General features: G+C 42.5%; 1 protein-coding gene across 2 annotated transcripts in view; it reads left to right on the plus strand.

The window, feature by feature from the left end:
• The window catches only part of LOC147016015 (protein unc-13 homolog B-like), a 1,009,527-nt gene that overhangs the window by 562,661 nt on the left and 421,493 nt on the right, over window positions 1–25,373 (plus strand). For both annotated transcript variants that reach the window (XM_085848698.1, XM_085848699.1), the window contains one exon: window positions 14,893–14,971. In XM_085848698.1, coding sequence (XP_085704824.1) covers window positions 14,893–14,971 — 79 coding nt within the window. The remainder of the gene's footprint in view (window positions 1–14,892; window positions 14,972–25,373) is intronic.

Consider the following 25,373-nt stretch of genomic DNA (forward strand, 5'->3'; position numbering starts at 1 on the left):
CAACCTGATCAGACACATGGTCTAGCAGCCAGAATTATTTAATTTTTTATCTGGGTTCTTTTAGATTTTTAGCTCACCTGGACTTTAGTCAGGTGAGGTTATGCAATCGTGCAGTGTCCGTAGGTGAGTGAGTGAGTCAGTCTGTAAATATTACAGTCATTATTGCTTGAATCAAACACAACTTTAATGAAACTTTATTTTCATCTGTCCACTCATGGCTCGTGGACTTCCTCTCCTGTTGCAGTCAACGCGTGGTTCTTCATGGAATTCTCTCATCTCCTCTTCCTGTCCAGGCTGGAGTTCCTCAAGCCAGTGTCGTGCTCAGCCTGATGCTTTTACTGTTTTTCATCAATCATCTCTCAGATTCCCTGGAAAATCCTCTTTATCTCTTTGCTGATGACTCCACCCTCTGTCATACCATCTCTCAACCCTCTGATTGGCAGGCAGCAGCCTCTTCACTCTCTGTAGACCTGGACGAAATCACAAACTGGTCAAACACTTGGAATATGTCTTTCAATCCTGACAAATTTCACACATGAACCAGGAACTGTCGTGAACCGATAACGTTATCCCCATTGTGTCCATTGTAACAATGACAAAACACTCGCAGATTTTACCCCGACACTCGTGGATTTTACGCCGACACTCATGGATTTCACCCCGACACTCACGGATTTTCGTCTATTTCCACAGCATTTTCATGCATTTTCACGAGATTTTCCCTGACCTTCGTAGATTTTTCACGGGTCGGGAAATCCCCAGAACCTATCCCTCCATTTCTCATTGAAACAATGTCCTCACATTCGCGGTTTTAACATTCGCGAGATTTTCCCATATTGTATCCCCCACAAATGTCGGGGTCCTGTTGTATTTGTTCTCTTCTCCAAAACCACACACACAATTTCGATGAAACTTGACCACAACCATCATCACCCAAGATCAACAAAAAGTTTATCGACCACATCAGAATCTGTGGTCATTAGAGGGGGGTCTATTGGTGGGGGGGTGTGGTTTGACCCCCAAAATAGGTATTTGCTTTCTTCTCCAAAACCACACAAATGATTTTGATTTAACTTGACCACAACCTTCATCACTCTTGATGTACCAAAGTTTGTTCACGGCATTTAAAAAATTCAGGGTGTACTGTGGTCTGTGGGTAGTTTGAGTGACTGTTGCTCCTGATCCAGGTGAGCTTCAGGACAGGTGGTCCGATGTTTTTTTTTTTTAATATGGCTCACTTGGCTGTGTCTGGATGGGTTTGAGAGTAGAGGAGTAGCAGCTGAAATGCGAATCCTGTCCAGGTTCCTCCTGATGACTTCATCTTTGTTTTTTGCTTGTTCGGGTTCCTTCTGATTGCTCCATTGCAGTACTGTATCTATTTGATCTTCCAGTTGATTTGAATTTAATTTATTTTAATCCCATTCTCAATTCAATTGAATAGTAATAAACGTCAGGTGTTCGATCAGAGTGGAGTTGCATCAAAGCAGGACATCTTGGTACCCAGTTATCACTGCCAGCAGTTATACCATGGCAGTTCAAGTTAATGTCTATTATTAATTACGTTACCCTCCAGTACACAAACACCAAACAAAACTACACAAACTCTGCATAAAACAAGTCATGACGAGGGTCTGCAATCTCTGATTGCTGTTTTTCTTGTTTCTCACGTTTTGAATTTCTCAAGTGGGCTTTTAGAAACCAACAATCATATTGAAATTATTCCATCAATTTCATATTGTAGATAGTTTTTTCTTGCTGGCAGGATGGCCGAGAGGAATGTAAACACACCTCTAAGCTAACCAGTCTGGCTTTCTCAGCTGACTAGCCTGGGTTTGAATCCCGACCCAGCTATAAACTGTTATGCTGGTGTTTCACAGGCAGTCTCTCATCAATGTGTGTGCCATCCCTTGGATGGACATTAAACTGGGCATCCTGTCTGCCAGCATAAGGTGGTAGATGTTGCAGATCCCATGGTGTCATTCGCAAAGAGTAGGCGAGCTATTGCTGGCACCATGAACAAATCACAAATTCATGCCCTGACTTCCAGTCGGAGTGGTGACCCGACCAGGGTTGTAACTGCTTCGGCTGCACCAACACGGCATAAGGCTTGGTGCATGAGGATGATGATGATGATGATGATGATGATGATATGTTTTCTCAGCAATTAATATTCTTTGTCAGTGACAGCATCTCTGCAAAAATGTGAACATTTTAGGCTCATCTGTTCAGACAGTATAATTTACGGAAAAGTTTTTCTTCAGTCATTGAAGCTGCATTGTTGAGCTTTGACCCAAATCCTCTACAAGGCGAGGATATTGGGAGACAGTTTATTCCCTTTGTAATATATACTATGATATTTAAATCAATTGACAAGTCAACACATTATGAGGCATATGTGATTCTTGAATAATGCATCATGAGGTGCGGTATATACTCAGATAACTGTCAGCACCAAACAGGCCAATTCAGTTCAACCATCAATATAAATGAACATCAATCACACTTTTACATGCATAACAAGATCACAATAGAACGGCGCTCGGTAGAGCACGTACCTCCGCCAGGGTGAACAGTTTACATCGAGATCTGGATTCGCACCTGAACCAAAATTGAATCGGGTTGTTCTCGTCACCTAACCAACTCATCCACCAAGTTTTGTTATCACTCGTCCACAACTTTTTGAGATGCAGTATCATGCTATATATCGTTTTTGACTCAATCTCTTTATGGTGAAGAATCACTTAAAAAAAAAAAAAAATTAAATTCTCGTATCCTGATCTGCATTCGGATCTTCACCAAAATCTAATCAATTCTTCCTCGTCAAACACTAAACCTGTCCACCAAATTTCCTCCGAATCTGTCCAAAACGTTTTCAGAGATCCTACTCACAGACAGACAAACAGACAAAGGGGTGAAAACTTAATCTCCATCCACCTTCGGTGGTGGAGGTAATAATAATAACACGAAAGAGGCTGACCACCTAAAACAAAGGATGAAATCAACCGGAGCTTGATTGTGGTATGCTAACCACCATAGGAAGCAAGGAGAAGCTGATGTTTTGGAAACTAACTCTGCATCAGTGCAAAAGAAGAGTGGTTATCATTCGAAATGTCAGCTTCTCCTTACTTCCTATTGTGTTTAGCATCCCTCAATCAACATCTTGTTTATTTCATGCATTCCTCTAGCTTTACACTGATGAAGATCAACACGAGCCTTGATGAGCAAGACTACCGCATTTTCTGGTGCATAATCCGCACTTTTCTATCGGCAAAAAAGGTAAAAGTTAGGGTTGCGGTTACGGTTAAATGGGCATAGAAAAAAATCAGTCTTAAAAACGATCAATGCTGAATTTCAATTATATTCCAAACAAGCAAATACCACCCGTCGCTTCTCTGATGGGAGTACTTAAGGGGGAAGGGAGAAAAAATGGGGGGGAAGAGGGATATGGGTGGGGGAGAGAGAGCGGGAAGAGTGAAGAGCAGGGGTGGATGAGCGAGGAGGAGTGGAGGAGCAAGGAGGAGTGGGGGAGCGAGGAGGGGTGGGGGAGCGAGGAGGGGTGGATGAGCGAGGAGGAGTGGAGGAGCGAGGAGGGGTGGGGAGCGAGGAGGGGTGGGGGAGCGAGGAGGGGTGGGGGAGCGAGGAGGAGTGGAGGAGCAAGGAGGGGTGGGGGAGCGAGGAGGGGTGGGGGATCGAGGAGGGGTGATGGAAGGGAAGACAGTGTGAGGTGAGAGAAAGAGAAAGCAGACGTATGGTGGAGCGTTAATTACGATTCATACCATTTCATCAAAATGGTTCTGCATAGAATAACAGTGAAGTGAGAAACAAAACACCACCCGGATGCGTCCAGAGACAAACACTGCTCAGGCGTGTCTGGAGACAAACACCACCCGGATGAGTCTGGAGCAAACACCGTCTGGATGCGTTCTGGAGACAAACACTGCCCAGATGCTTCCGGAGACAAAAACTGCCCAGACGCGTCCGGAGACAAACTCTGCCCGGACGTATCCTGAGCCAAGCTGGCCGGAGACAAACACTGCTCAGACACGTCCAGAGACAAACACCGTCCAGACATAACCACCATCTGGATATATCCAGATACAGAGATAGACAACAAGAGAGGGGAGAGGAGAGAGAGAGTGAGAGAGAGGTGTGGGAGGAGGGTGTTGCACTGTAGTGGAAGGGAGTAGAAAAAGGATGGGAGAAAGAGAGAACGAGAGAGAGAGAGGGGTGGGTGGAGGGGAGTCAGCAGAGAGAATATGTTATGCTTTCTGAGCAACACACACACACACACACACACACACACACACACACACACAATTGTGCCAGGCTGATATCGGCAATTTTTGGGGAATTGGCAGGTTGGAGTCATTGTTGGACTCGGCAGGTTGGAGAAATTAAATAAAATTTACAACCGGAGACACCTGGATTTGAATTGTGTGACGTATTTAGAGCCGTGCGGCTCTGTAAACACCATAAACACAATACAAGAAGAACATCTGGTCTCACACCAAAAGAAGAATTATTCACAATAGCTGGAGTCTTTGGCAAGGACACTTTCAGATCGAGTGTATCATAACTTTATTAATATTCCAAATATAGCAAACAAGAAAAACAACAGCCAGTGTCTTCATGTTAAGCCATGCACCAAACTTTGAAACCCAATCTCAGCTTCACCACTTTTTGACCCGCCTCCGTTAGAGGGAACACACACCGGTAACGTTCAAGTGAATGGATGCTATCTGGTCTCTGAAGGGAAAGGACTGCTACAAGGCTAATAATTAATGGGGCACACACCTCAAATAAGCTTGCATGCGATGTGACTATCAACACTACTGGTCATGAGAAGGACCGGTTCACTGTCATGCTCGCCTGCACTGCAGATGGTGGAAAGCTTCCCACGTTTGTCGTGTTGAAGACGAAGACAATGCCCAAAGACAAGTTTCCAGCTGGCATCATTGTTCATGCACAGCAGAAGGGATGGATAGACTAGATACTGGTCCAGGTGACTGGGTGTGCATGGTCAGGAGTAGTAGGCCGGATGGTGGTCTCTCCTGATGATGGAGCATGGCTAGGCCTGGATACGTTCATTTGTCACAAGACCGATGGCACCAAAGCACTGCTCCGTTGGACCAATACCGATCTTGTCGCATCCCAAGTGGGATGACATCCCTCCTGCCGCCCCTCGATGTGTCCATCAACAAGCTGTTCAAGGACGGGTTACGTCGCTGCTTGACCGACTGAATAATGAGTGTGGAGAAGACCTAGACCAAGAGTGGGAGGATGAGAAAGGTCGATGTTCTGGACCGTCAAGGTGTGGGAGGAGATACCTTCGGACATCATCAAGCTAGCATTTCAGAACCTCTGCATCTCCAACAATATGGACGGCACAGAGGACATCATTTGAGAAGAGGAGGCTGCAAATGACAGTGACAGTGATGTGGACAGCGACGGGGACCTGCTCTTCCCTGATGCGGATAAGGAGTTACATGCCGTCTTCAACGAGGAAAGCATTGATGAGGATTTTCTCGTGTTTAGTTGAAAAGCTTCATCAAACCCAAACGGCCCTTTTCAGGGCCACAATTCCACAATAAATATATATGGTAGTAATATGAATCCCTTTTCTTCCTTTTTCTCAGAACAAAAAAATCTTCTACACAATATTAATTAATAAGAAAGAAAAATAAGAACTGATTGGTATCCTCTCCTCTCTCTTTTCAACTTCTTGAAAATAAGAACAAGACTGGAAGACAAAATTAGGCGGACATGGACGTAAGCATGTTAATACCCCTGTCACTTTGTTCACTACAGAGTTAATGTACAAACGTATTTAAATCTCAATGAGAAGATAAAATGATCAATATATTCATTTATTATGAGGGTGAAAAACATGGGTGCGGTTAATACATCAGAAAAGTTTTTTTTTTGTTTTCTTGAGGGTGAAAAACGTGTGCAGTTAATACATGGCAGCGGTTTATACAGTGGAAATATGGTAGTTCTTTATTCTTCCCAGCTAAAACTGTTCTTTTGCAACAAATTCTTTTATCACACATCTTCATTCATACTCTTTGCAAGTTTCCCAATGCTTGACAGATAAGTTGGATTCGATATTTTAACTAAACAGTTAAGAAATGCCAAAATAAAAGTTTTTTTTTTAATCTTCTGTTTTGACCCCTGTGACCCTAAATCCCCATCCCCTGGTGCATGGACCTGTGGTCAAACTGAAGAAAATAGTTACATATTTCATGTGTCCCCCAATGTTGATTGTATATACAATGTTTCATTAAAAAAAATGTTTTAAAATGTGCCCATAATATTTTTTTGATATTTAACTCTTTGTCCCCACCTAAGTGCTCCAGGGGGAAGGGCCAAATTGATGGTGCTCTCACATCTTGCCATGTGGTGATCACAACTACCAAGTTTGGTGAATTTCTGCACAACCCATTCAGGAGGAGACAGCGTGATGGACAGACAGACAGACAGACAGACAGAGACAGATGGAGCCGATTACAGTACCCACCCACCCCCCTCCCCCCACTGTTTTTAGAAAAAAAAAAGCTTGGGCCAAAATACTAATTATTGTCAGGAATCCATAATCAAAGGATCTTCAATATCCCCAAGACATTGAAGTCCTTGAGGAAACGCCTTGCCTGCAGGATACTCAGACATAATAACAAAGCCAGATGTGGTTGTTGGGTTGTTTTTTTTTGGTAGTCCAGTGATGACCATATTATAAAATGAGCGATCTTATATGCTCAATGTCTGAGATTTTCTTCAATTAACCAGAGAATCCTCTCATTCAAAGAAAAACAATCACTTCAATTCGTCATTGGATAATTTATTTACCTTAGCACTTTACCTTTTAAAATTAACACATTTAAATCAGCCTTTGCTGCTATCTCTCTGATTATAAAACTTTCCAAATCTTTAGTTATTTGACTCTGATAAACCTGTTGTTCTCATCACCATTTTATTGATGCCTCTCTTTGTGTCACCCCTGTCAAATCATTCTTCTTAAAGCCGCTGTCACACCTTGACGATTTAGCCAGCGTATGCCGATTTATGAAAAATTTGTCTAAAACGCTGGTACACGTCGAATACGTTATGGGTACGTTTTGTATACGTTAAGAGCACGCTGAAAAACACTGCCATACGTCGTAATACGCTGGCTTTAAACGTTGTACTTTTGGGTTGTCCTCAAATTTTTTCATGCTTGAAATTTGACGACGTATGCCGGCGTATGACTCACGTTCCGCTACGCTGGCCATAAGTTGTAGGCACGTTATGCGATCGTTGACACACGTCGACACACGTTACTTGTAAGTTACTCATAAGTCGAAACACGTCGAGGTAATGTTTAGCGTACCCGAAACTTATTTCTAACCTATGAGTAACATTTTGTAAGCACGCTACACGAACGTTGTTCACACTTCGCAACACGTTACTTGAAAGTTCCTCATACGTCGAAACACGTCAAAGTAGTGTTTAAGGTACCCGTGACTTATTTATAACTGATGAGTAACATGCTTGGGAATTATTTGTAAAGCATGTCCTACACACAAATACGTATGTAGACGTATTTGACGTCTTCAGGACAACCACAGAACTTGCTGAACGCGTTTCTAACTTGCAGATACCGTATAATGGCGTATTGGCAGCGATTAGCGGAATTTATTTCTAAAAAGGGGCTTCGCAGGAGGAACCCATCTTTTTTTTTAGACTTCGTGGTGAGTACATGTCCATGTCATTCCGAGAGATGGAGGATACGGCAAGGCTGAAATGACAATACCGACCTGTCCTCGAACATCAACATGACCTCATCGAGTTGACTGCACCAGTTGCGTGCCAATAGAGCCGGGAGAAGAAGACGTGAATGGAGGAGAAGGAACTGGGTCACCCATGGATCGGTAGGCGACGCCATTGCGGCATATATGACCAGCTCATGGTGGAACTCTGGAACGTGGACCATGCATCCTTCATCAACTTCCTGCGAATGCCCCCAGCGATGTTCGACGAGCTGCTAGCCAGAGTGGGTCCAAGGATAACCAAGCAGTACATCTTCTACTGGGATCTGCTTGAGCCTGGCATGAAGCTGGCGCTGAGCCTGCTGCTGTTGGTGCCCTGACTGCAGTGCTGTGGAAGCGATTTAACTCGTTCAATGAAAACGATTTCAATTGCCGAGCACCAGCGTCCAAAAACAATAGGCGAGTGACAGGCATTTATTAAAAGTGAAGTTGCAGCCTATGACTAGAAAACCTCACATAATCGTCGACCATACGCTGCCACGCTATGCATACGTTAGACTATCGTTAGGCATTGGTTGTGGATGCCTAAAACACGCTAATCATTAAGTTGGTATAACTTATCTATAAGTTATCGAAGCGTTCTGTCTTCATTACTAGTACATTATGCATTTGTCCAAGTCGTTTAGAATACTTTAAAAACTGAAACAAAAAAAATAGTTTATCGTGGGAATGAGAAAAAAAATTTAGCCGAAAAGAACATTGAACAATGGTGCAAAGTAGTCTCCTATCCGTGGACACAACGAGGATCCATCATCACCCACACCCTCCCCATCACGCTCACCTACTACTACTGAAATGGACCTACTACTACTACCAATACTACTACTACTACTACTGAAATGGACCTACTACTACTACCAATACTACTACTACTACTACTACTGACACGCTCACCTAATACTACTAATACTGATACTACTGACATAGACATCTACTCAACATGGAGTCTGGAACACTGACGGGTTCCTCTTGTGAAGCCCATTGGTATTTACCAATTCCCCTAAACGTTGCCAAATCGCCATTGTACGGTAGATGTAAGTTAGAAACACGTTCAGTAAGTTCTGTGGTCGTCCGGAAGATGTCAATAAAATCAAACATACGACAATGTGCGTTTGAGATACGTTACACATAGGTTCAAAGCACGCTACTCATAGGTTGAAAGCACGTTACTCATAGGTTCAAAATTAAGTTTCGGGTATGCTAAACATTACCTCGACGTGTTTCGACTTATGAATAACTTACAAGTAACGTGTGTCGATGTGTGTCAACGATCGCGGAGCGTGCCGAGAACTTATGCCGGTGAATGCGGAACTTTTGAGCCATACGTCGAGTACGTCGTAAATTTTTCAGCATGCTTGAAATTTCACGACATACTAGACGTACCACGGAATATGACAACGTACTTCATTGTTTTTCAGCGTACTCCTAACGTATACACAACTTACCCATACCGAATTCGACGTGTGCCAGCGTTTTAGACACATTTTCCATAGGTCGGCATACGCTGGCTAAATCGTCAAGGTGTGACTGCGATGTTGACACTTCCAATTTTCAGGCGGTTATGATTTAAATCAGCGTGCGGCAGGTTTTTAACAGAGAATGCCATGAGTTCGTCAGCGATACGTGCAGCGCGCTATGCCTAAGTTAAACTATCATTGGGCATAGGTTGTGAACGCTGACAACAGGCTAAGCATTCATTGGTATAAGTTATCTATAACACAACGAAACGTTCTGTGCCCGTTACTAATATGTTATGCATACGACCAACACGTTATGAATACGACCAAAACTTAAAAAAGAAAAACTCAAAACTTCAGCGTACGCCAACGTTTTACATACATTTTTATACGTTGCCATTGCTGGCTAAAACGTCAAGGTGCGACAGCGCCTTAAGGAATTTTTTTTACAAAAATCAGTGCAACTAATGTATTTCTTAAAATATTTTCTTCTGATGGCCCATATTTCATTCCAACTGTGTTTCTATTGTCGGCATAATCATCAACTGTATTTGACTGCCTTTGTTGTCCAGCAAGTTTATACAGTGCGCATCATAGAAGTGGATCCGTTCTCTGACCAATGCTGCTGTAAAATCGGGTGTTATCAAATATATTTTGCTTTGAAAATCACAAAGAGAAACCATGTAACCTTTGGAAAGCATACCCGATAACCAATTGCTTTAGAAACAGTCACAAAGACAAAGGAAAACCTCATCAAACCTCCATAAGATACGGGATGAAACTTTGCCACCACAGTACCTGTAACAGGCATGGCATATCCATACACCCACAGAGAGTCCGTACAGATCCAAATCTACACTTACGTACCACGTCTGTGTGTGCTGTATATGCAGCTCTACCTTGTATAGCAACTGCCGACTGTACATCCAGATCGGGACACAAACTGTACTGCTATCGACTGTAGGGTGCTCGGTGAGTGACTTTAGCACTCAAGAAAGCACTCCCACAGAACACCTGGCTTGCCAAGTGATTACCAATTGCTGTCGAAAACCCATGCACCCAGAAATTCCCAAGCGATGTCCGAATTGGACAAATGAACACTTTTTTTTTTAGCAGGCAGAACTGCTGGCAGTTTGATTCTGGAGCTTAAATTTTGTAATTTGGCTTAATTTAAGAGATTCTCAAGTTTATGACATGGGCAGAAATGAAATAAAGCCATGAATGCTGGCATCTCCAAGCGTTTATAAGCATTGCAATGTAGCCAGCGATTCATCGGTTTCGATAATATGAGTGACGAGAGTGAAAAAAAAAAGTTTATCGTGAAGAAATCGTTGCGGCCAGTTCCAAGTCAAAGCAAAGTTGAGCAGGCCAGAAAACATGGTGGCTTTATGCCCCAGCTTCATGCCCCATTGAGGTAACCCAGGATATGCCGAGAGAGAGAGAGAGAGAGAGAGAGAGAGAGAGAGAGAGAGAGAGAGAGAGAGAGAGAGAGAGAGAGACAGAGACAGAGACAGAGACAGAGACAGAGACAGAGACAGAGACAGAGACAGAGACAGAGACAGAGACAGAGACAGAGACAGAGACAGAGACAGAGACAGACAATAATGTGCCTGATGAAGGGTATAATGAAATAAGGCCGTTAATTATCTTCAAAAGGTGTGTTTTATTTAACCCAAACACCCAATTTTTCACTCATGCACTTCCTTGGACTTCCCTTCGTGTGCATGCAAAGTTTCAAGGTGGTAGGTTTCATGATTTTGGAGTTATGGAGCACACACACACACACACACACACACACACACACACACACACACACACACACACACACACACACACACACACACACACACACACACACACACACACACACACACACACACACACACACACACACACACACACACACACACTGACATTTATTAGTGTAGGTGTATATATATATATATATATATATATATATATATATATATATATATATATATATATATATATATATATATATATATATATATATATATATATATATATATATATATATATATATATATATATATATATATATATATATATACATACATATATATTTCTCTCTCACGGAGGAAGTGACCTCATGTTCCCAAAAGTGACGTCGCATTCGTCACTAAAATTGATCACACGCAATTTCAGTGTCGACACCATTCGTCATTTTGTTTCCACTCAGGAAAGGTGAATTTATGCCGTCCAAAACTTTCACTAAATGCATCTGAATTTGGATTAAATGCATGACCATCCCAGTTGTTTACACAACTATAATGTGAGATGTGATATGTTAGTAATTTTTATTTGTTAGGGTGACAGTGAGCAATTAAAATATATACAGATGAGTAATTATATATACAGTAATTAATTATGTAAAAATATCTGGGTGAGTAATTTTACTGAGTAATTTGAAATTCCATTGTCATTGATAATAAATATCTTTTCAAAATCATCATACTTTGCGTGATAAAACAAAAGTAAATGCACAAGCTTGTGAGCTGTATTCTACAGCACGTCATGTCACTGCTCGGCCCGTCTTGGAACTGCATGTCACGTCACTGTACGGTACGATCTGGCACACGTCACGTCATGTCGTGGGATGGCATAATCCAGCACCCCTCACACGTCACGTCATGTCATGATATGGCTCGGCACAGTCTGGAACAGTCCGTAATGGCACAGCATGACTCAGCACAGCTCGGAACTGTCCGTCATGTCATGGCACAGTCTGGCACATGGCATGACTTGGCTCGACATGGTACGGTTCAGACGGTTTGTCATGCACATCGCACGGAACAGGTCGTGGCAGTTCGGAATGGTCTATGCCTGGTGTTGGCTTAATGGTTAGGGTGGTTGGACGTGGGGTCCTAGGATCCTGAGTTGAAATCCCCCTGGCTGTTGAATTAATACCAGGTGGGGTTGGCTCTGCCTTTCATCCTTCTGAGGTTGGCAAAATGAGTGCCAGCATGCTGGTAGCCTGTGTTGGAGTGGTGACCTGTCCAGGATTGTGCCCACTATCCAAGGAGATTGCTTAAGCAGCACCAATGCTCTGCACAGAGTATAGTCCCAATGGATCGATGGATGGAATGGTCAGGCATGGCTTCGACTAACCGTCACAGCTCATGGCATGGAACAGTTTATCACGGCTCGGAATGATCTGGCATTTTTTACGGTGTATCGTGGGTTACCCTGCTGGGGTCTGAAGCCGCCATGATTTTTGGCCTGTTCACTATGCCTTGACTTGGAGCAAGCCGCAATGATTTCTTAACGATGACGTTCTTTTTTTCACTTTCCTCTCTCATAATATCAAATATCTGATCATCATCAGCTATGAATCGCTGAGTACATTGCAATGCTTATAAACTCCCGGAGACACCAGCGTTCGTGGCTTTATTTCATTCCCACACTTACCATAACCCTGAGAATGTCTTAAAATACTCTGTATTACAAAATTTAAGCTCCAGACTTGAGCTTATCGGAAATTGTGACTGCTAAAAATGTGTTGATTTGTCCAATTCGGGCATTGCCTCGGCTTTTCCGGTGCACGGGTTTGTATGATCGGCAAATGGTAATCACTTGCCAAGCCAGGCATTCTGTTGGAGAGCTTGCTTGAGTTCTTTAAATCACTTGGCAAGCACTCACCAAACTGCTTGGTTGTTCGTTTCAAAACCACTAGAAGTAAGACCCGTCGCTTCGCTAATGGAAATAACAATTTTTGCGTAATTGCTAAAAAAAAACACAAACAGAATAAAAATTATCATTACGCTTAATTTTTTTCTACCCCTCAGATGATTATATTTCGTGAAGGAAAGAGTACGGAATGTGCAGAAAGTGTAACTTCATTTTGTGCAATGTCGTGCTCTCTAACTTGCTTTTACAATCCATGATGATTGTCGACAGGGGTCCTTTTTTTCAGTAATTACATATGCAGTTTTTCTTTTGCCTGTTTTGTGCGATCTGCTTTCATGACAAAATATTAATATAAATGCACTAATAGTTTCTGCAATATATTAATAGTCGGCAGTGGCTTAAAATGAAGAGGTGCGTAGAGAGCAAACATGAAGGTCGGACATGGTGGGGTTTTTGCATGCCTCCATGCGAGCAAGTTGGAGGATTGCGTATTGGTTGGGGCATGCATGCAGGTAGGCCTTCGCCAGGTAGATAATATGAGTTTAAATTTTTAAATGCTGCTGCCCAGTTTTACTTGGAACACGGGGGTTTAAAAAATAATGTTGCTGTTTGAGCGCATTTTATTGCTCTGGTACGCTGCCTACCCTCCCCTCACACTTCCTTCCCTTGCTCTTACGCTGTCTTCATTCCCCTTATGCTGCTTTCCCTTCCCCTCCTATCATGCTACCATTCGCTCCCCTCATGCTGCCATCCCCTCCCCTCATGCTGCCATCTTCCCCTCCCCTCATGCTGTCATCTTCCCCTCCCCTCACGCTGTCATCTTCCCCTCCCCTCATGCTGCCTTCTTCCCCTCCCCTTGGACTGCCTTCTTCGCCTCCCCTCACACTGCCCGCCCCCTCTCATGCTGCCCCCTCCATCACGCCACCCCCTCCATCGAATTGCTCTCTTCATCACGCTTTCCCCCTCATCATGCCGCCTACCTCATCATGCCGCCTCCCCCGTCATGCCGCCTCCCCTGTCACGCCGCCTCCCCCATCACACCACCTCTCCCATCACGCTGCCTCACCCATCACGCTGCCCCCCTCCCAGTCATGCTTCCCCCACACCCGTGCAGCCTCCGCCCACCCTTGCACTGCTTTCCCTTCTCCCAAACCCCCTCCCGACCATACAAGTCTCTGGAGGTCGAAGAACGGAAGGGGTGTCAAAGAATTTGTGAATTGGACACATGAAAGCCTTTTTTTTAAAGTATTTTTTTACACCCCCCCCCCCCGGCTTTTCCTCAAGTCCCCCTATCAAATGCATGTCCAGAATACCCCCTTCCCTCCCCACTAAACCCTCTCTTCCCCATCCTGCTCTCCCTCCTCTATCCCTCCCTCTTTCTCTCCCCCTCCTTAATATTCCCATCAGCGAAGCGATGAGTTGTATTTGCTGGTGTTAAATATGACAACCATTTCATGGTGGGTGGTCATTTTTTAAGAGTTTCAAGCAAATGAAACAAAGTTCTACCAACGAGAGGGAAATAAATAGACAAATAATAGAAAATTAACAGAAGGCATTAAGGAAGAGTAACTTTATGATCATGCGTGGCTGTGCAGGGGTTGGAAAGGGTCCGTAATTGTGTGATTGTTTTTGAGTTGAAGCCCTAAAAAATCAGGACATAACAATGATGAACTAACGATTATCATCATCATTTTGCAAGTTTACCCTCACACTCTTTTCTACTTCTTCCTATATATCACATTCATGTTGTTTATTTCACTTTGTGCTGAAACGTTTGTGTTATTTCAGCTTTATTCACATATTTATGAAAGACTTTGTACTTTGTTGAGCAATTTTGGTCTTTGGGCTTTTAGTCTGTATTGTGCATCATTTTGAAAAAATTTAAACTCGCATCAATTTTTCTTGAAATTTTTCTGTTTTTTATTTTCACTTCAGCCAAAATGCTTTTGACCCTGACCCTCAATTCAACTTGTCCCCGACTGCAGGTTAAGGAAAGGTGAGGTTGTTTCTCCACGTGAACGTTGGGTCCGTGCCATCGAGAAAGTCCGCGCACAGATCCGTGAAGTGAGGAATTGCATTTGGCCATACCTAGCACACAACACCACTAAAAATTGTCTGTTGCACCTCCATCCAGGCAATAAATTATAGTCCTCACTACTTTAGCCTTTATAAGTCATACTATTTCTGCTGAATTGTTCCTTGAGAGGACCCATTCCTTGCTGCCAATGTGGTATGCTTGGATCTGTTTTAGCCATCATACATTCCAAGATGTTTATTAACTCATGCAAGAAAAAGACAAAAACTTTTATTACCCTTCAAAAGCTCTTGTTTTCAAATGATAGTGGATGTGATTCATATGCACGTTTTAGATGTCAAGAGATTTGTCTGGGTAGTGCGTGTCCACGATGTTCCTTTTCTAGCAATGAGACTGGCGTTCCAGAACCATCATCGAAGTACTTTGAAAAGCACTTCCTATGTTTTGTAACTCTGGTAAGTCGGTGGACTTTTCTTGAGTTGTCTTCTGAAAATGAATAACACTGATGTTGTCTCTCTACATTTTCCTGGCACTATTTGCCTCCGATGACAACTGGCAAGATACCGTCAATATGTATTTCAATATTCACACATCATTCAATCACCTCCACGTTTCGATTCCCTTTGCAATCTTTTCCACAGACAATAACAATCCCCTCATTCAAAATGACACCGGAATAGAGGGTAAAGACCATGGCCAATAAAGTTCAACTTCACACAAGTCTCATCATGTGGACTGCGGTGATTGTTTTATTTTACTTCTTGCTTTGTTTTAATAATTGTCAATGCTAACATTTTAAGGAGTTACACAGGTTTTATTAGTGCTTCAAAATAGACACCTGTTGTTCAAAGTGTCATATAATAATAATTTACAGAATTGTTTTATCCATACAGGTATTTTTGTTGTGATGCTTGGGATATAATAGTCGGCTCTACGATTTTAATCATACTATTTTATCGCAAAGAATATCACTTACAGACAGCTCAAAGGCAAGTACGGACCCTTAATCACTCTGAAAACATTCTGAGAACTTAAAAGTTGCTTGAAAATGAATTTTAACACTGAACAGCTTTCATTTTAAGTAAAGCCTGGTGTTGGCTTTGTGGTTAAGGTGGCTGGCTTGGGATCCTAGGGTCCTGAGTTTGAGCCCTATTGGCTGCTGAGTTAACACCAGGTGGGATCGACTCGGCCTTCCATCCTTCTGATGTTGGCGAAATGAGTACCGGTGTACTGGTAGAGGAGCACAGCATCAGCAGCACAGCTGCGTTCCAATAAATGATAGCTACCCAGCAGCCAAAGCTGCCATACACAAGAACAGATTTCTAAGTAATTCCAAGCTCTGATTTCAAGCTGTGATGGAGTGTGAAAATAAACTTATTATGATGCCACGTCCCATTTTTAATACAGAGTTGTCATCTCATAGAGCATCTTAAGATTGGACAAAGCCATTCAAGAACTCGTTGGCCTCACCTGACATTTAAAAGAAGCTCATTCAGGCATGATTTGGCAGATGTTTGGTCTGGGTCTCAATGATAAGTGACAACCTCAGCATTGACAGACACTTTGGGACATTTCACATCAGCTGCTCGAATTGACTCGTGATCACTCGTTTGTTGCAATCAGCATTGTTTAGCATGACACAAGATGACGCCATTATACTCACCCCCTCTTAATCAAAAGTAAAATGACAAAAGCAGTTGCACATGACATGTATACACAGTGTGAATGACATCAAATAAACATGCATCATATTAGCTTTAGTGTTAGACTTCATTCCATTGTACTTTTGGTCCTTGTTCCAATTTTAGAGATTGAACTTATCCACTGACTTCCGATTCCAAAGTGGATGTCGTCTTTTTTAATCAGGAATTTGAGCACCTGTATGAGTTGTACACATTCTGCATTGAGCCTGGAGGGGAATCTTGTTTCTCCCAGGCTTTTATTGACCTACATGTGAACACTCACCACCTTCAGTCTGTACATTTGTCTGACTCTGAGTGTTCTTTTAATTCTGACTTCCATCAGGACTGACTTCTGGTAAGACTGGCTGTGGATGACCAAACTGTCTGATTCATTGGAAAGAACTGATTCCCCCCAACTGTCATCATCTTGGGTATTGGTAGGCAAGATATTCTCAATTTGGACAAACCTATCCTCGTCACTACCAAATATAGTGCATTGGATTAAATATGTATGAGGCCCACATATTTTCACTGCTGTTCCTGGTAACCACTTCAACCATTTCCTACTCTTCCTTCTGGTTTAGCTTCTCTCTTCATTCTTTATCTCCTCTCCAATCACGGCACTCCTGCTTAAATTGCTTCTGTTCCATCGACTGTGCCAAATTTGGTTTCAACAAAGTAAACCTTATTTGTGGCTCCCCTTGTAGAAACAGCTCAGCTGGTATTCACCCGGTAGTTGTGTGAGATGTATTACAATATTTTTTCCATTTTGTGGTCCAATGAAAATTGGTGGATCTTTTGGCTTTGGATTCAAACTTTGTTTGACTAGAGCACGTTTGACAATTTATTTTGTGCGCTCAGCTGCTCTATTAGAATCCGGATGGTTACGGTGGTACCCTGATATGTTTGAAATCGTTCCTACTTGTATATAAAATGTCTAACCTCTTCTGAAATGAACTTAGGTCCATTATCAGAGAAAATCTCTTCTGGAAAACCACATGAAGAACACAATCTCGGCAAAATGTCCAAAATTTTGCTCTTTGTGGTTTTCTTCATCCGGAAAAGCTCAACCCAACTGGAGTGACTATCTGTCATTATGAGCGAAATCTGCATGCATCCCTTGCCACACCCTGGAGATTTCCATGGCTGTGAAGGTGCCGATGGTGACATATTGCTTACTGATTGACATGCTGTGCACTGACTCACTATGTGTTCTATTTCCCTATCCAAACCTAGCAGTTAGCTATGGGCGAAATTTCGTCAAACACATTCCAGAATGCAGATCATGCAAATCTTCCAACATTCGAGACCTGAACTTGTTAGTAATTACAACTTTTACTCTCCACACGATGTAATGCTTGTTCTCTGATAACTCGTTCCTTCTCCCAAAATATGGATATAACTTCCTCTGACACGTACATGGATTGGCGAATCATTATTTTTCAAAACTGGATCCGGTTTTGTTGCCCCGCCATTGTAATCTGCTGTGGCCATGGTGCCTGCGATAGCTCGCCGGCTATTCGTGAAGGACACCATGGGATCTTTAATGTCTAGCAATTAATTCTGGCAGATAGGACGCCAGTTTAATGTCCATCCGAGGGATGGCACGTGCATTGATGAATCTCCCTGCCTGTGAAATACCAGGACAGTTTTCGAGCTGGGTCGGGATTAAAACCCAGGCTAGAGGTGAGTTTGCATCCCTCTAGGTCTAGGCCATCCTTTCAGCTCAAAATCACAGATCATACCCCATATTCCGAAGCATCGCATCCTAACTTAATCTCTGTTAATGTCATAATGTACAAACATATCATTTCCCAATAACATGCCATTACACAGTCTGAATGCTCTTTCGCAATCATCTGTCAATTTCCAAGAAACGTCTCTCCACCAAAGGTCGTTCAGTGAATGTAGCATTGCGGCCTCGTTTGGAATGAATTTACCACAGTAATTCAAAAGGCCCCCCCCAAAAAAAATACACCATGCTTCTCCAAATGCTGGAGCACCACATCCAACACCTCATCCTGGGACTGTCTTTTTGGGGGCTGAGATGAGAATATCATCCAGATTGCAGACGACTTCATCCATTCCTTGCAGCATTTGGTTCATTACTCCTTGAAAAATAACAGGGACAGAAGACACTCCAAAAGGCAATCATTAAATAGAAATAGACCCCTTGTGTGTACACTGTTTTAATTGTCAAATGTGATTTGGATTCTGCATCTAAATGTAGCTTCAGATAGGTGTTTAATTGTTAGATCTAACTTTGAAAAGATCTTGCCTCCTGTCTGAGTTGTGAAGAGATCATCCACATTTGGCAAACAATTGGGTGGATTCCCCTCCAGGACCTTGTTTATAGTCACTTTATAATCCCCACATCCTCCAACTTGTCAATCTCTTTTAGTACCACGACAATTGCAGTGGCCCAACTACTTTAATCTACCTGACTGATAATGTCCTCTGTCTTTAGTCTCTTTAGTTCTTTCTTCACCCTTCTTTTCATGGCGTAACATAGGAGGTGGCTACCAATAGATAGGGTTTGGCATCGTCTCATGCCACCACCCTTGCTTTAAACCTGATTATTGGTTTCCCTGTCTCATTAAACACTGTGCTATATTGATGAATAACATCCTCTTCTGATCGATACCTCAACTCAATGTGGAATATCTCCTCCTAATCGTAATTGATGCAGCCTAACCAATTTCTTCCGATTTGTACTGGTGTCTTCCCTGCCACTCTGATCACGAGCAACCTGTAAGACTGATCCTCATACTTGACTGGCTACTGTCAGGCTGCCAACAACTGGAATCTTCTCTGCAGCATAGCTACGCAACTCCATGTCATCTTCTGCAGTGAGTGATCGCTAAAACTCTTGCAACACAATGCTTGTGAAACCACGCTTACATATGCATCCGTATCAACTTCCATTAGCACCGTCCTTCTTGTGATGTCAACATTTATCACAATACCATGTGACTCACTGTCATCCATCTCAATTGTCTTCATGACATTCATCTCTGAAATTTCCTCCTCTGTCTCAAACTCGTAGCCAGATGGCTCTTCTATGGTGTGAAGGCTCTGTTGGTTTATTCCATGACCTCCAATTCCATTCTGTGATGACTGTTCGTTTCTGACAGCAACTGGAGAGAGAGGGATATCTTACCTTCTTGTAAGCATTCGCAGCCAGCCTTAAAATAAGGATAGGCATGGGACTGGTGCTGCCTTAAGCCGCTGTCACACCTTGACGATTTAGCCAGCGTATGCCGATTCATGAAAAATTTGTCTAAAACGCTGGCACACGTCGAGTACGTTATGGGTACGTTTTGTATACGTTAAGAGCACGCTGAAAAACACTGCCATACGTCGTAGTATGCTGGCTTTAAACGTTGTACTTTTGGGTTGTCCTCAAATTTTTGCATGCTTGAAATTTGACGACGTACGCCGGCGTATGACTCACACGTTCCGCTACGCTGGCCATAAGTTGTAGGCACATTATGCGATCGTTGACACACGTCGACACACGTTACTTGTAAGTTACTCATAAGTCGAAACATGTCGACGTAATGTTTAGCGTACCCGAAACTTATTTCTAACCTATGAGTAACATTTTGTAAGCACGCTACACGAACGTTGTTCACACTTCGCAACACGTTACTTGAAAGTTCCTCATACATCGAAACACGTCAAAGTAATGTTTAGGGTACCCGTGACTTATTTATAACCTATGAGTAACGTGCTTGGGAATTATTTGTAAAGCATGTCCTACACACAAATACATATGTAGACGTATTTGACGTCTTCAGGACGACCACAGAACTTACTGAACACGTTTCTAACTTACAGATACCGTATAATGGTGTATTGGCAGCGATTAGCGGAATTCATTTCTAAAAAGGGGCTTCACAGGAGGAACCCGTCTTTTTTTTTAGACTTCCTGGTGAGTACATGTCCGTGTCATTCCGAGAGATGGAGGATACTGCAAGGCTGAGACGACAATACCTACCTGTCCTCGAACATCAACATGACCTCATTGAGTTGACACTGCACCAGTTGTGTTCCAATATTGCCGGGAGAAGAAGACGTGAACGGAGGAGAAGGAACTGGGTCAACCATGGATCGGGAGGCGATGCCATTATGGCATATATGACCAGCTCATGGTGGAACTCCGGAACGAGGACCATGCATCCTTCATCAACTTCCTGCGAATGCCTCCAGCGATGTTCGACGAGCTGCTAGCCAGAGTGGGTCCAAGGATAACCAAGCAGTACACCTTCTACAGGGATCTGCTTGAGCCTGGCATGAGGCTGGTACTAAGCCTGCTGCTGTTGGTGCCGTGACTGCAGTGCTGTGGAAGCGATTTAACTCATTCAATGAAAACGATTTCAATTGCCGAGCACCAGCGTCCAAAAACAATTAAATAGGCGAGTGACAGGCATTTATTAAAAGTGAAGTTGCAGCCTATGAATAGAAAACCTCACGTAATCGTCGACGATACGCTGCCACGCTATGCATACGTTAGACTATCGTTGGGCATAGGTTGTGGACGCCTAAAACACGATAATCAATCGTTGGAATAACTTATCTTTAAGTTATCGAAGCGTTCTGTGTTCATTACTAGTACATTATGCATTTGTCCAAGTCGTTTTGAATACTTTAAAAACTGAAACAAAAAAATAGTTCATCGTGGGAATGAGAAAAAAAAATTAGCCGAAAAGAACATCGAACAATGGTGCAAAGTAGTCTCCTATTCGTGAATGCAACGAGGAAACATCATCACCCACACCCTCCCATCACGCTCACCTACTACTACTGACATGGTACTACTACTACTACTGCTGCTGCTGCTGACATTGACATCTACTCAACATGGAGTCTGGAACACTGACGGGTTCCTCTTGTGAAGCCCATTTGTATATACCAATTCCCCTAAACGATACCATATCGCCATTATACGGTAGATGTAAGTTAGAAACACGTTCAGTAAGTTCTGTGGTCGTCCGGAAGATGTCAATCAAATTCGTCTACATTCGACAATGTGCGTTTGAGATACGTTACACATAGGTTCAAAGCACGCTACATATAGGTTCAAAGCATGCTACTCATTGGTTGAAAGCACGTTACTCATCGGTTAAAAATTAAGTTTCGGGTCTGCTAAACATTACCTCGACGTGTTTCGACTTATGAATAACTTCCAAGTAACGTGTGTCCGACGTGTGACAACGATCGCGGAGCGTGCCGAGAACTTATGCCAGCGTATGCGGAACTTGTGAGCCATACGTCGAGTACGTCGTAAAATTTTCAGCATGCTATAAATTTCACGACGTACTAGACGCACCACGTAATATGCCAGCGTACTTCATTGTTTTTCAGCATGCTCCTAACGTATACACAACTTACCCATAACGTATTCGACGTGTCCCAGCGTTTTAGACACATTTTTCATAGGTCGGCATACGCTGGCAAAATCGTCAAGGTGTGACTGCGATGTTGACACTTCCAATTTTCAGGCGGTTATGATTTAAATCTGCGTGCGGCAGGTTTTTAACAGAGAACGCCACGAGTTTGTCGTCGATACGTGCAGCGTGCTATGACTAAGTTAAACTATCGTTGGGCATAGGTTGTGAACGCCGACAACAGGCTAAGCATTCGTTGGTATAAGTTATCCATAAGACAACGAAACGTTCTGTGCCCGTTACTAATACGTTATGCATACGACCAACACGTTATGAATACGACCAAAACTTAAAAAAACTCAAAACTTCAGCGTACGCCAACGTTTTAGATACATTTTTATACGTTGCCATTGCTGGCTAAAACGTCAAGGTGTGACAGCGCCTTAAGACAGGGAAAACATACTTTATTTTGACTACTTTCACTGGTACCCTTTTTATAGCAACCTTGTTAAGGCTTTGGAGTGTTCTGCTTCTGAGCATACAGCTTGTTCACGTCATGTGCAGCTCCAGAAACCATTGGCTGACCGCCACCTTCCATAGTCCTTGTCTGCCATGCCGCAAGTGACTGTAGTCTGGCAGGCTATTTCAAATGTTAACCTTGGCATGCTCAAACTGCTTGTTGCATGTATGCTCATTTATCAGTCCACATACAAACCAATCTCTCTAACCTCGATTCACAAAATCACTGAAATGACAATGAATTGAGTTTTTTTTTCTTTATCTCACAATGTACTCACTGATTTTCTCTTCCGGCATTTGGTACCCAGTACCGATAATATAGGTTTCAGCAATCTCCAACGGTTCAGAACTGCCATGCTTCTCAAGCACAGTGAGAATCTGTGCAAATGTGGTGCCTTTCAACTTGTCCAGAATCAGCAAGTTCATCAAAACTTCACATGCTGTACTTCAGGCCCAACAGCATTCAGCGATATGACGTATTTCCTTTCCAAAGCTGTTTGGTTATGGCTTTCATCATCGAGGGTTTTAATGATGATATTGGAAACAAAAAACATTTCGAGTCATTCTACTCTTTGTCTTTCGGGAATGGTTGAAGTTGCCAAGTTATCCGACAAACCCTGCAGGCACCACCCTATTTTATTTCCATCACACACATGCAATTTGATGAAGAATTTTGGAATTTTAGCTCACGTGAAACAAAGAAGCAGCTTCGGTTGTTGGCATGTATATTAAACCTATCCTCCGACAAAACAAAACAACGAGCGAGGGAGTAAACAAATCCCTTCCTCATCGCCATTCTTCAGCATCTTCAAAGACACAGATCAATTTGAAAGTGCTCATGCCAGCCACTCGGAAGTCATTCATGATCACTTGATCAGGTTTATTGCAATTAGCACTGTTTACCATGTACAGAGATGTCACGATTACACACACCTGATTTATATCCATTTCATGCAGTTCATTTACAATGTAATCACAGGAAGTAGGTAGCAAACCAAAAGGAAGCTATAATTGATATAAATCAGTTTACAAAACGTTGCCAAAAAACATTTAAAGGGAAAGTTCATACCTACACTCATTCGTTCCTCTTTTCTCCCACCTGTGGAACTAACTTACACATTCTCTTCAATCTCATCCTTTCCTCCAGGTCTTCCAAACAGCTGTTCACCACCATCTCAGATCATCCCCAATCCAAAACCAAGATCTTTTTCACCCTCGTTAAACCCCACCCAAATCCCTCCTCCTTCCAAATTTCAATTTTTCCCTCCTTGGAGTTTTCATCTATGTCCACCTTGTCCACCGTGTGCATCCTCCACGTATATTTACATGAAAATGTGGGCCATGCGTATCATAATTGGTTACGCACGAGGTTGTCATGTCTGCCAAATTAAAGGTGTTCTTTTGCAGAAGATACCATGATACCACTTTAATGTAAATGTTTGCAAATTAAAATAATGGTGTAACATCCTTTTTATAGAAAAGTGTGCTCGATGATGCAGAGACATCTACCAGCACCGACAGTTTTCCTTGATTTGCCTTCCAAGGGAGATCAACCCTGGTCGATAAATTTCAATCAGATGAGCTTGCTACCTGCAAATGATCTCTCCTGCCACTTCTTATCGGTTCAGTTATATATCTGTGCTGGACCATCTTGAATCAAACGTGTCCGTTATCATATGCAATGTATATTACTTTCCTTTCATCTAAAGGTTTATTTTGGCCTTGCAGAACCGTTGGTCTCATCCATCATTCTCATCCATTTGTATTCATTACTGTTCACGTTGAAATGTTTTTTTGAAAACTAAAATTTGCATATTTTTTTCTGCCTTTCGGCAAAGTGGCATGGCTGTAAATAATGATATACTTTAAGTGGGCTGCTGAAACAGTGATATATATCTTGATTTACACAATAATTGAAATGACCAGCACGTGTGGCTTGTTTTTGGTTGTAAAAATAGGCATTGCAGACGTGGAGAGCCAGAGGATTCATTCTTACTCTTATTTGCAGCAATGTGAAATAGCTCTCAGATTAGAGGAATTCGTAGTTACGTGTTTGCAGTCACTGAAGCAGCATTTCAGTCAGATTATTTTACATGATATAAAATATTGCAAGGATATAGAATGTATAATACTCACAAATCTCTCCAAAAGGAAATATTTCATGAATTAATTTATTTTATTACATCCTAAACTTATATCATTTTGTTTTTGACAGCAACAAAAACAATTTGAACAAGAGAAAGAACAATCAGAGATTGCAGACCCTCACCAGGACTTCTTTTGAGTGGTGTATTTTTTATAGGTTTTAGGGTAAATCCAATATGGCTGCCACAGCACATGACCTATGACATCATAATTATCATTAAAACAGTTTACATCAGTAGTCACACCAATGGTGAAAATTTTGTCTCAATCCGACAAGTAGTTGTGGAGAAAAACACGAAAGTTCTGTGCGGACAGACAGACAGACAAACAGACAGACAGACAGACAGACAGACAGAAAGATCCAAGTGCAATACCCTCTCCTTTGGTGGGGTAATAACTTTGTTATTAATGTTCCATCTGATAATAATGTATTCACTCACGTTCAAGGCATTAAATGAGAGAGGAGTGGAGTGGAGGAAAGAGCAATCTGCAACTTTGAGGGTTGGGATAGGCAGGGTCAACGACATGAAAAACAGATAATGGGTAATGACGTGAGATGGTGATTCACCACTGCATGATTGAAGCCTTTGAAGTGTGATATTGGGACCATACTCTATACAGAGTGTCAGTGCTGCCAAAGCAGTCTCCTGGGCTATTTGGCACAATCCTGGACAGGTCGTCACTCCAACGCAGGA

The sequence above is a fragment of the Eptatretus burgeri genome, chromosome 12, assembly GCF_056783735.1.
Source record: "Eptatretus burgeri isolate ZD-2024b chromosome 12, Ebu_testis_v1, whole genome shotgun sequence".
NCBI classification, from domain to species: Eukaryota; Metazoa; Chordata; class Myxini; order Myxiniformes; family Myxinidae; genus Eptatretus; species Eptatretus burgeri.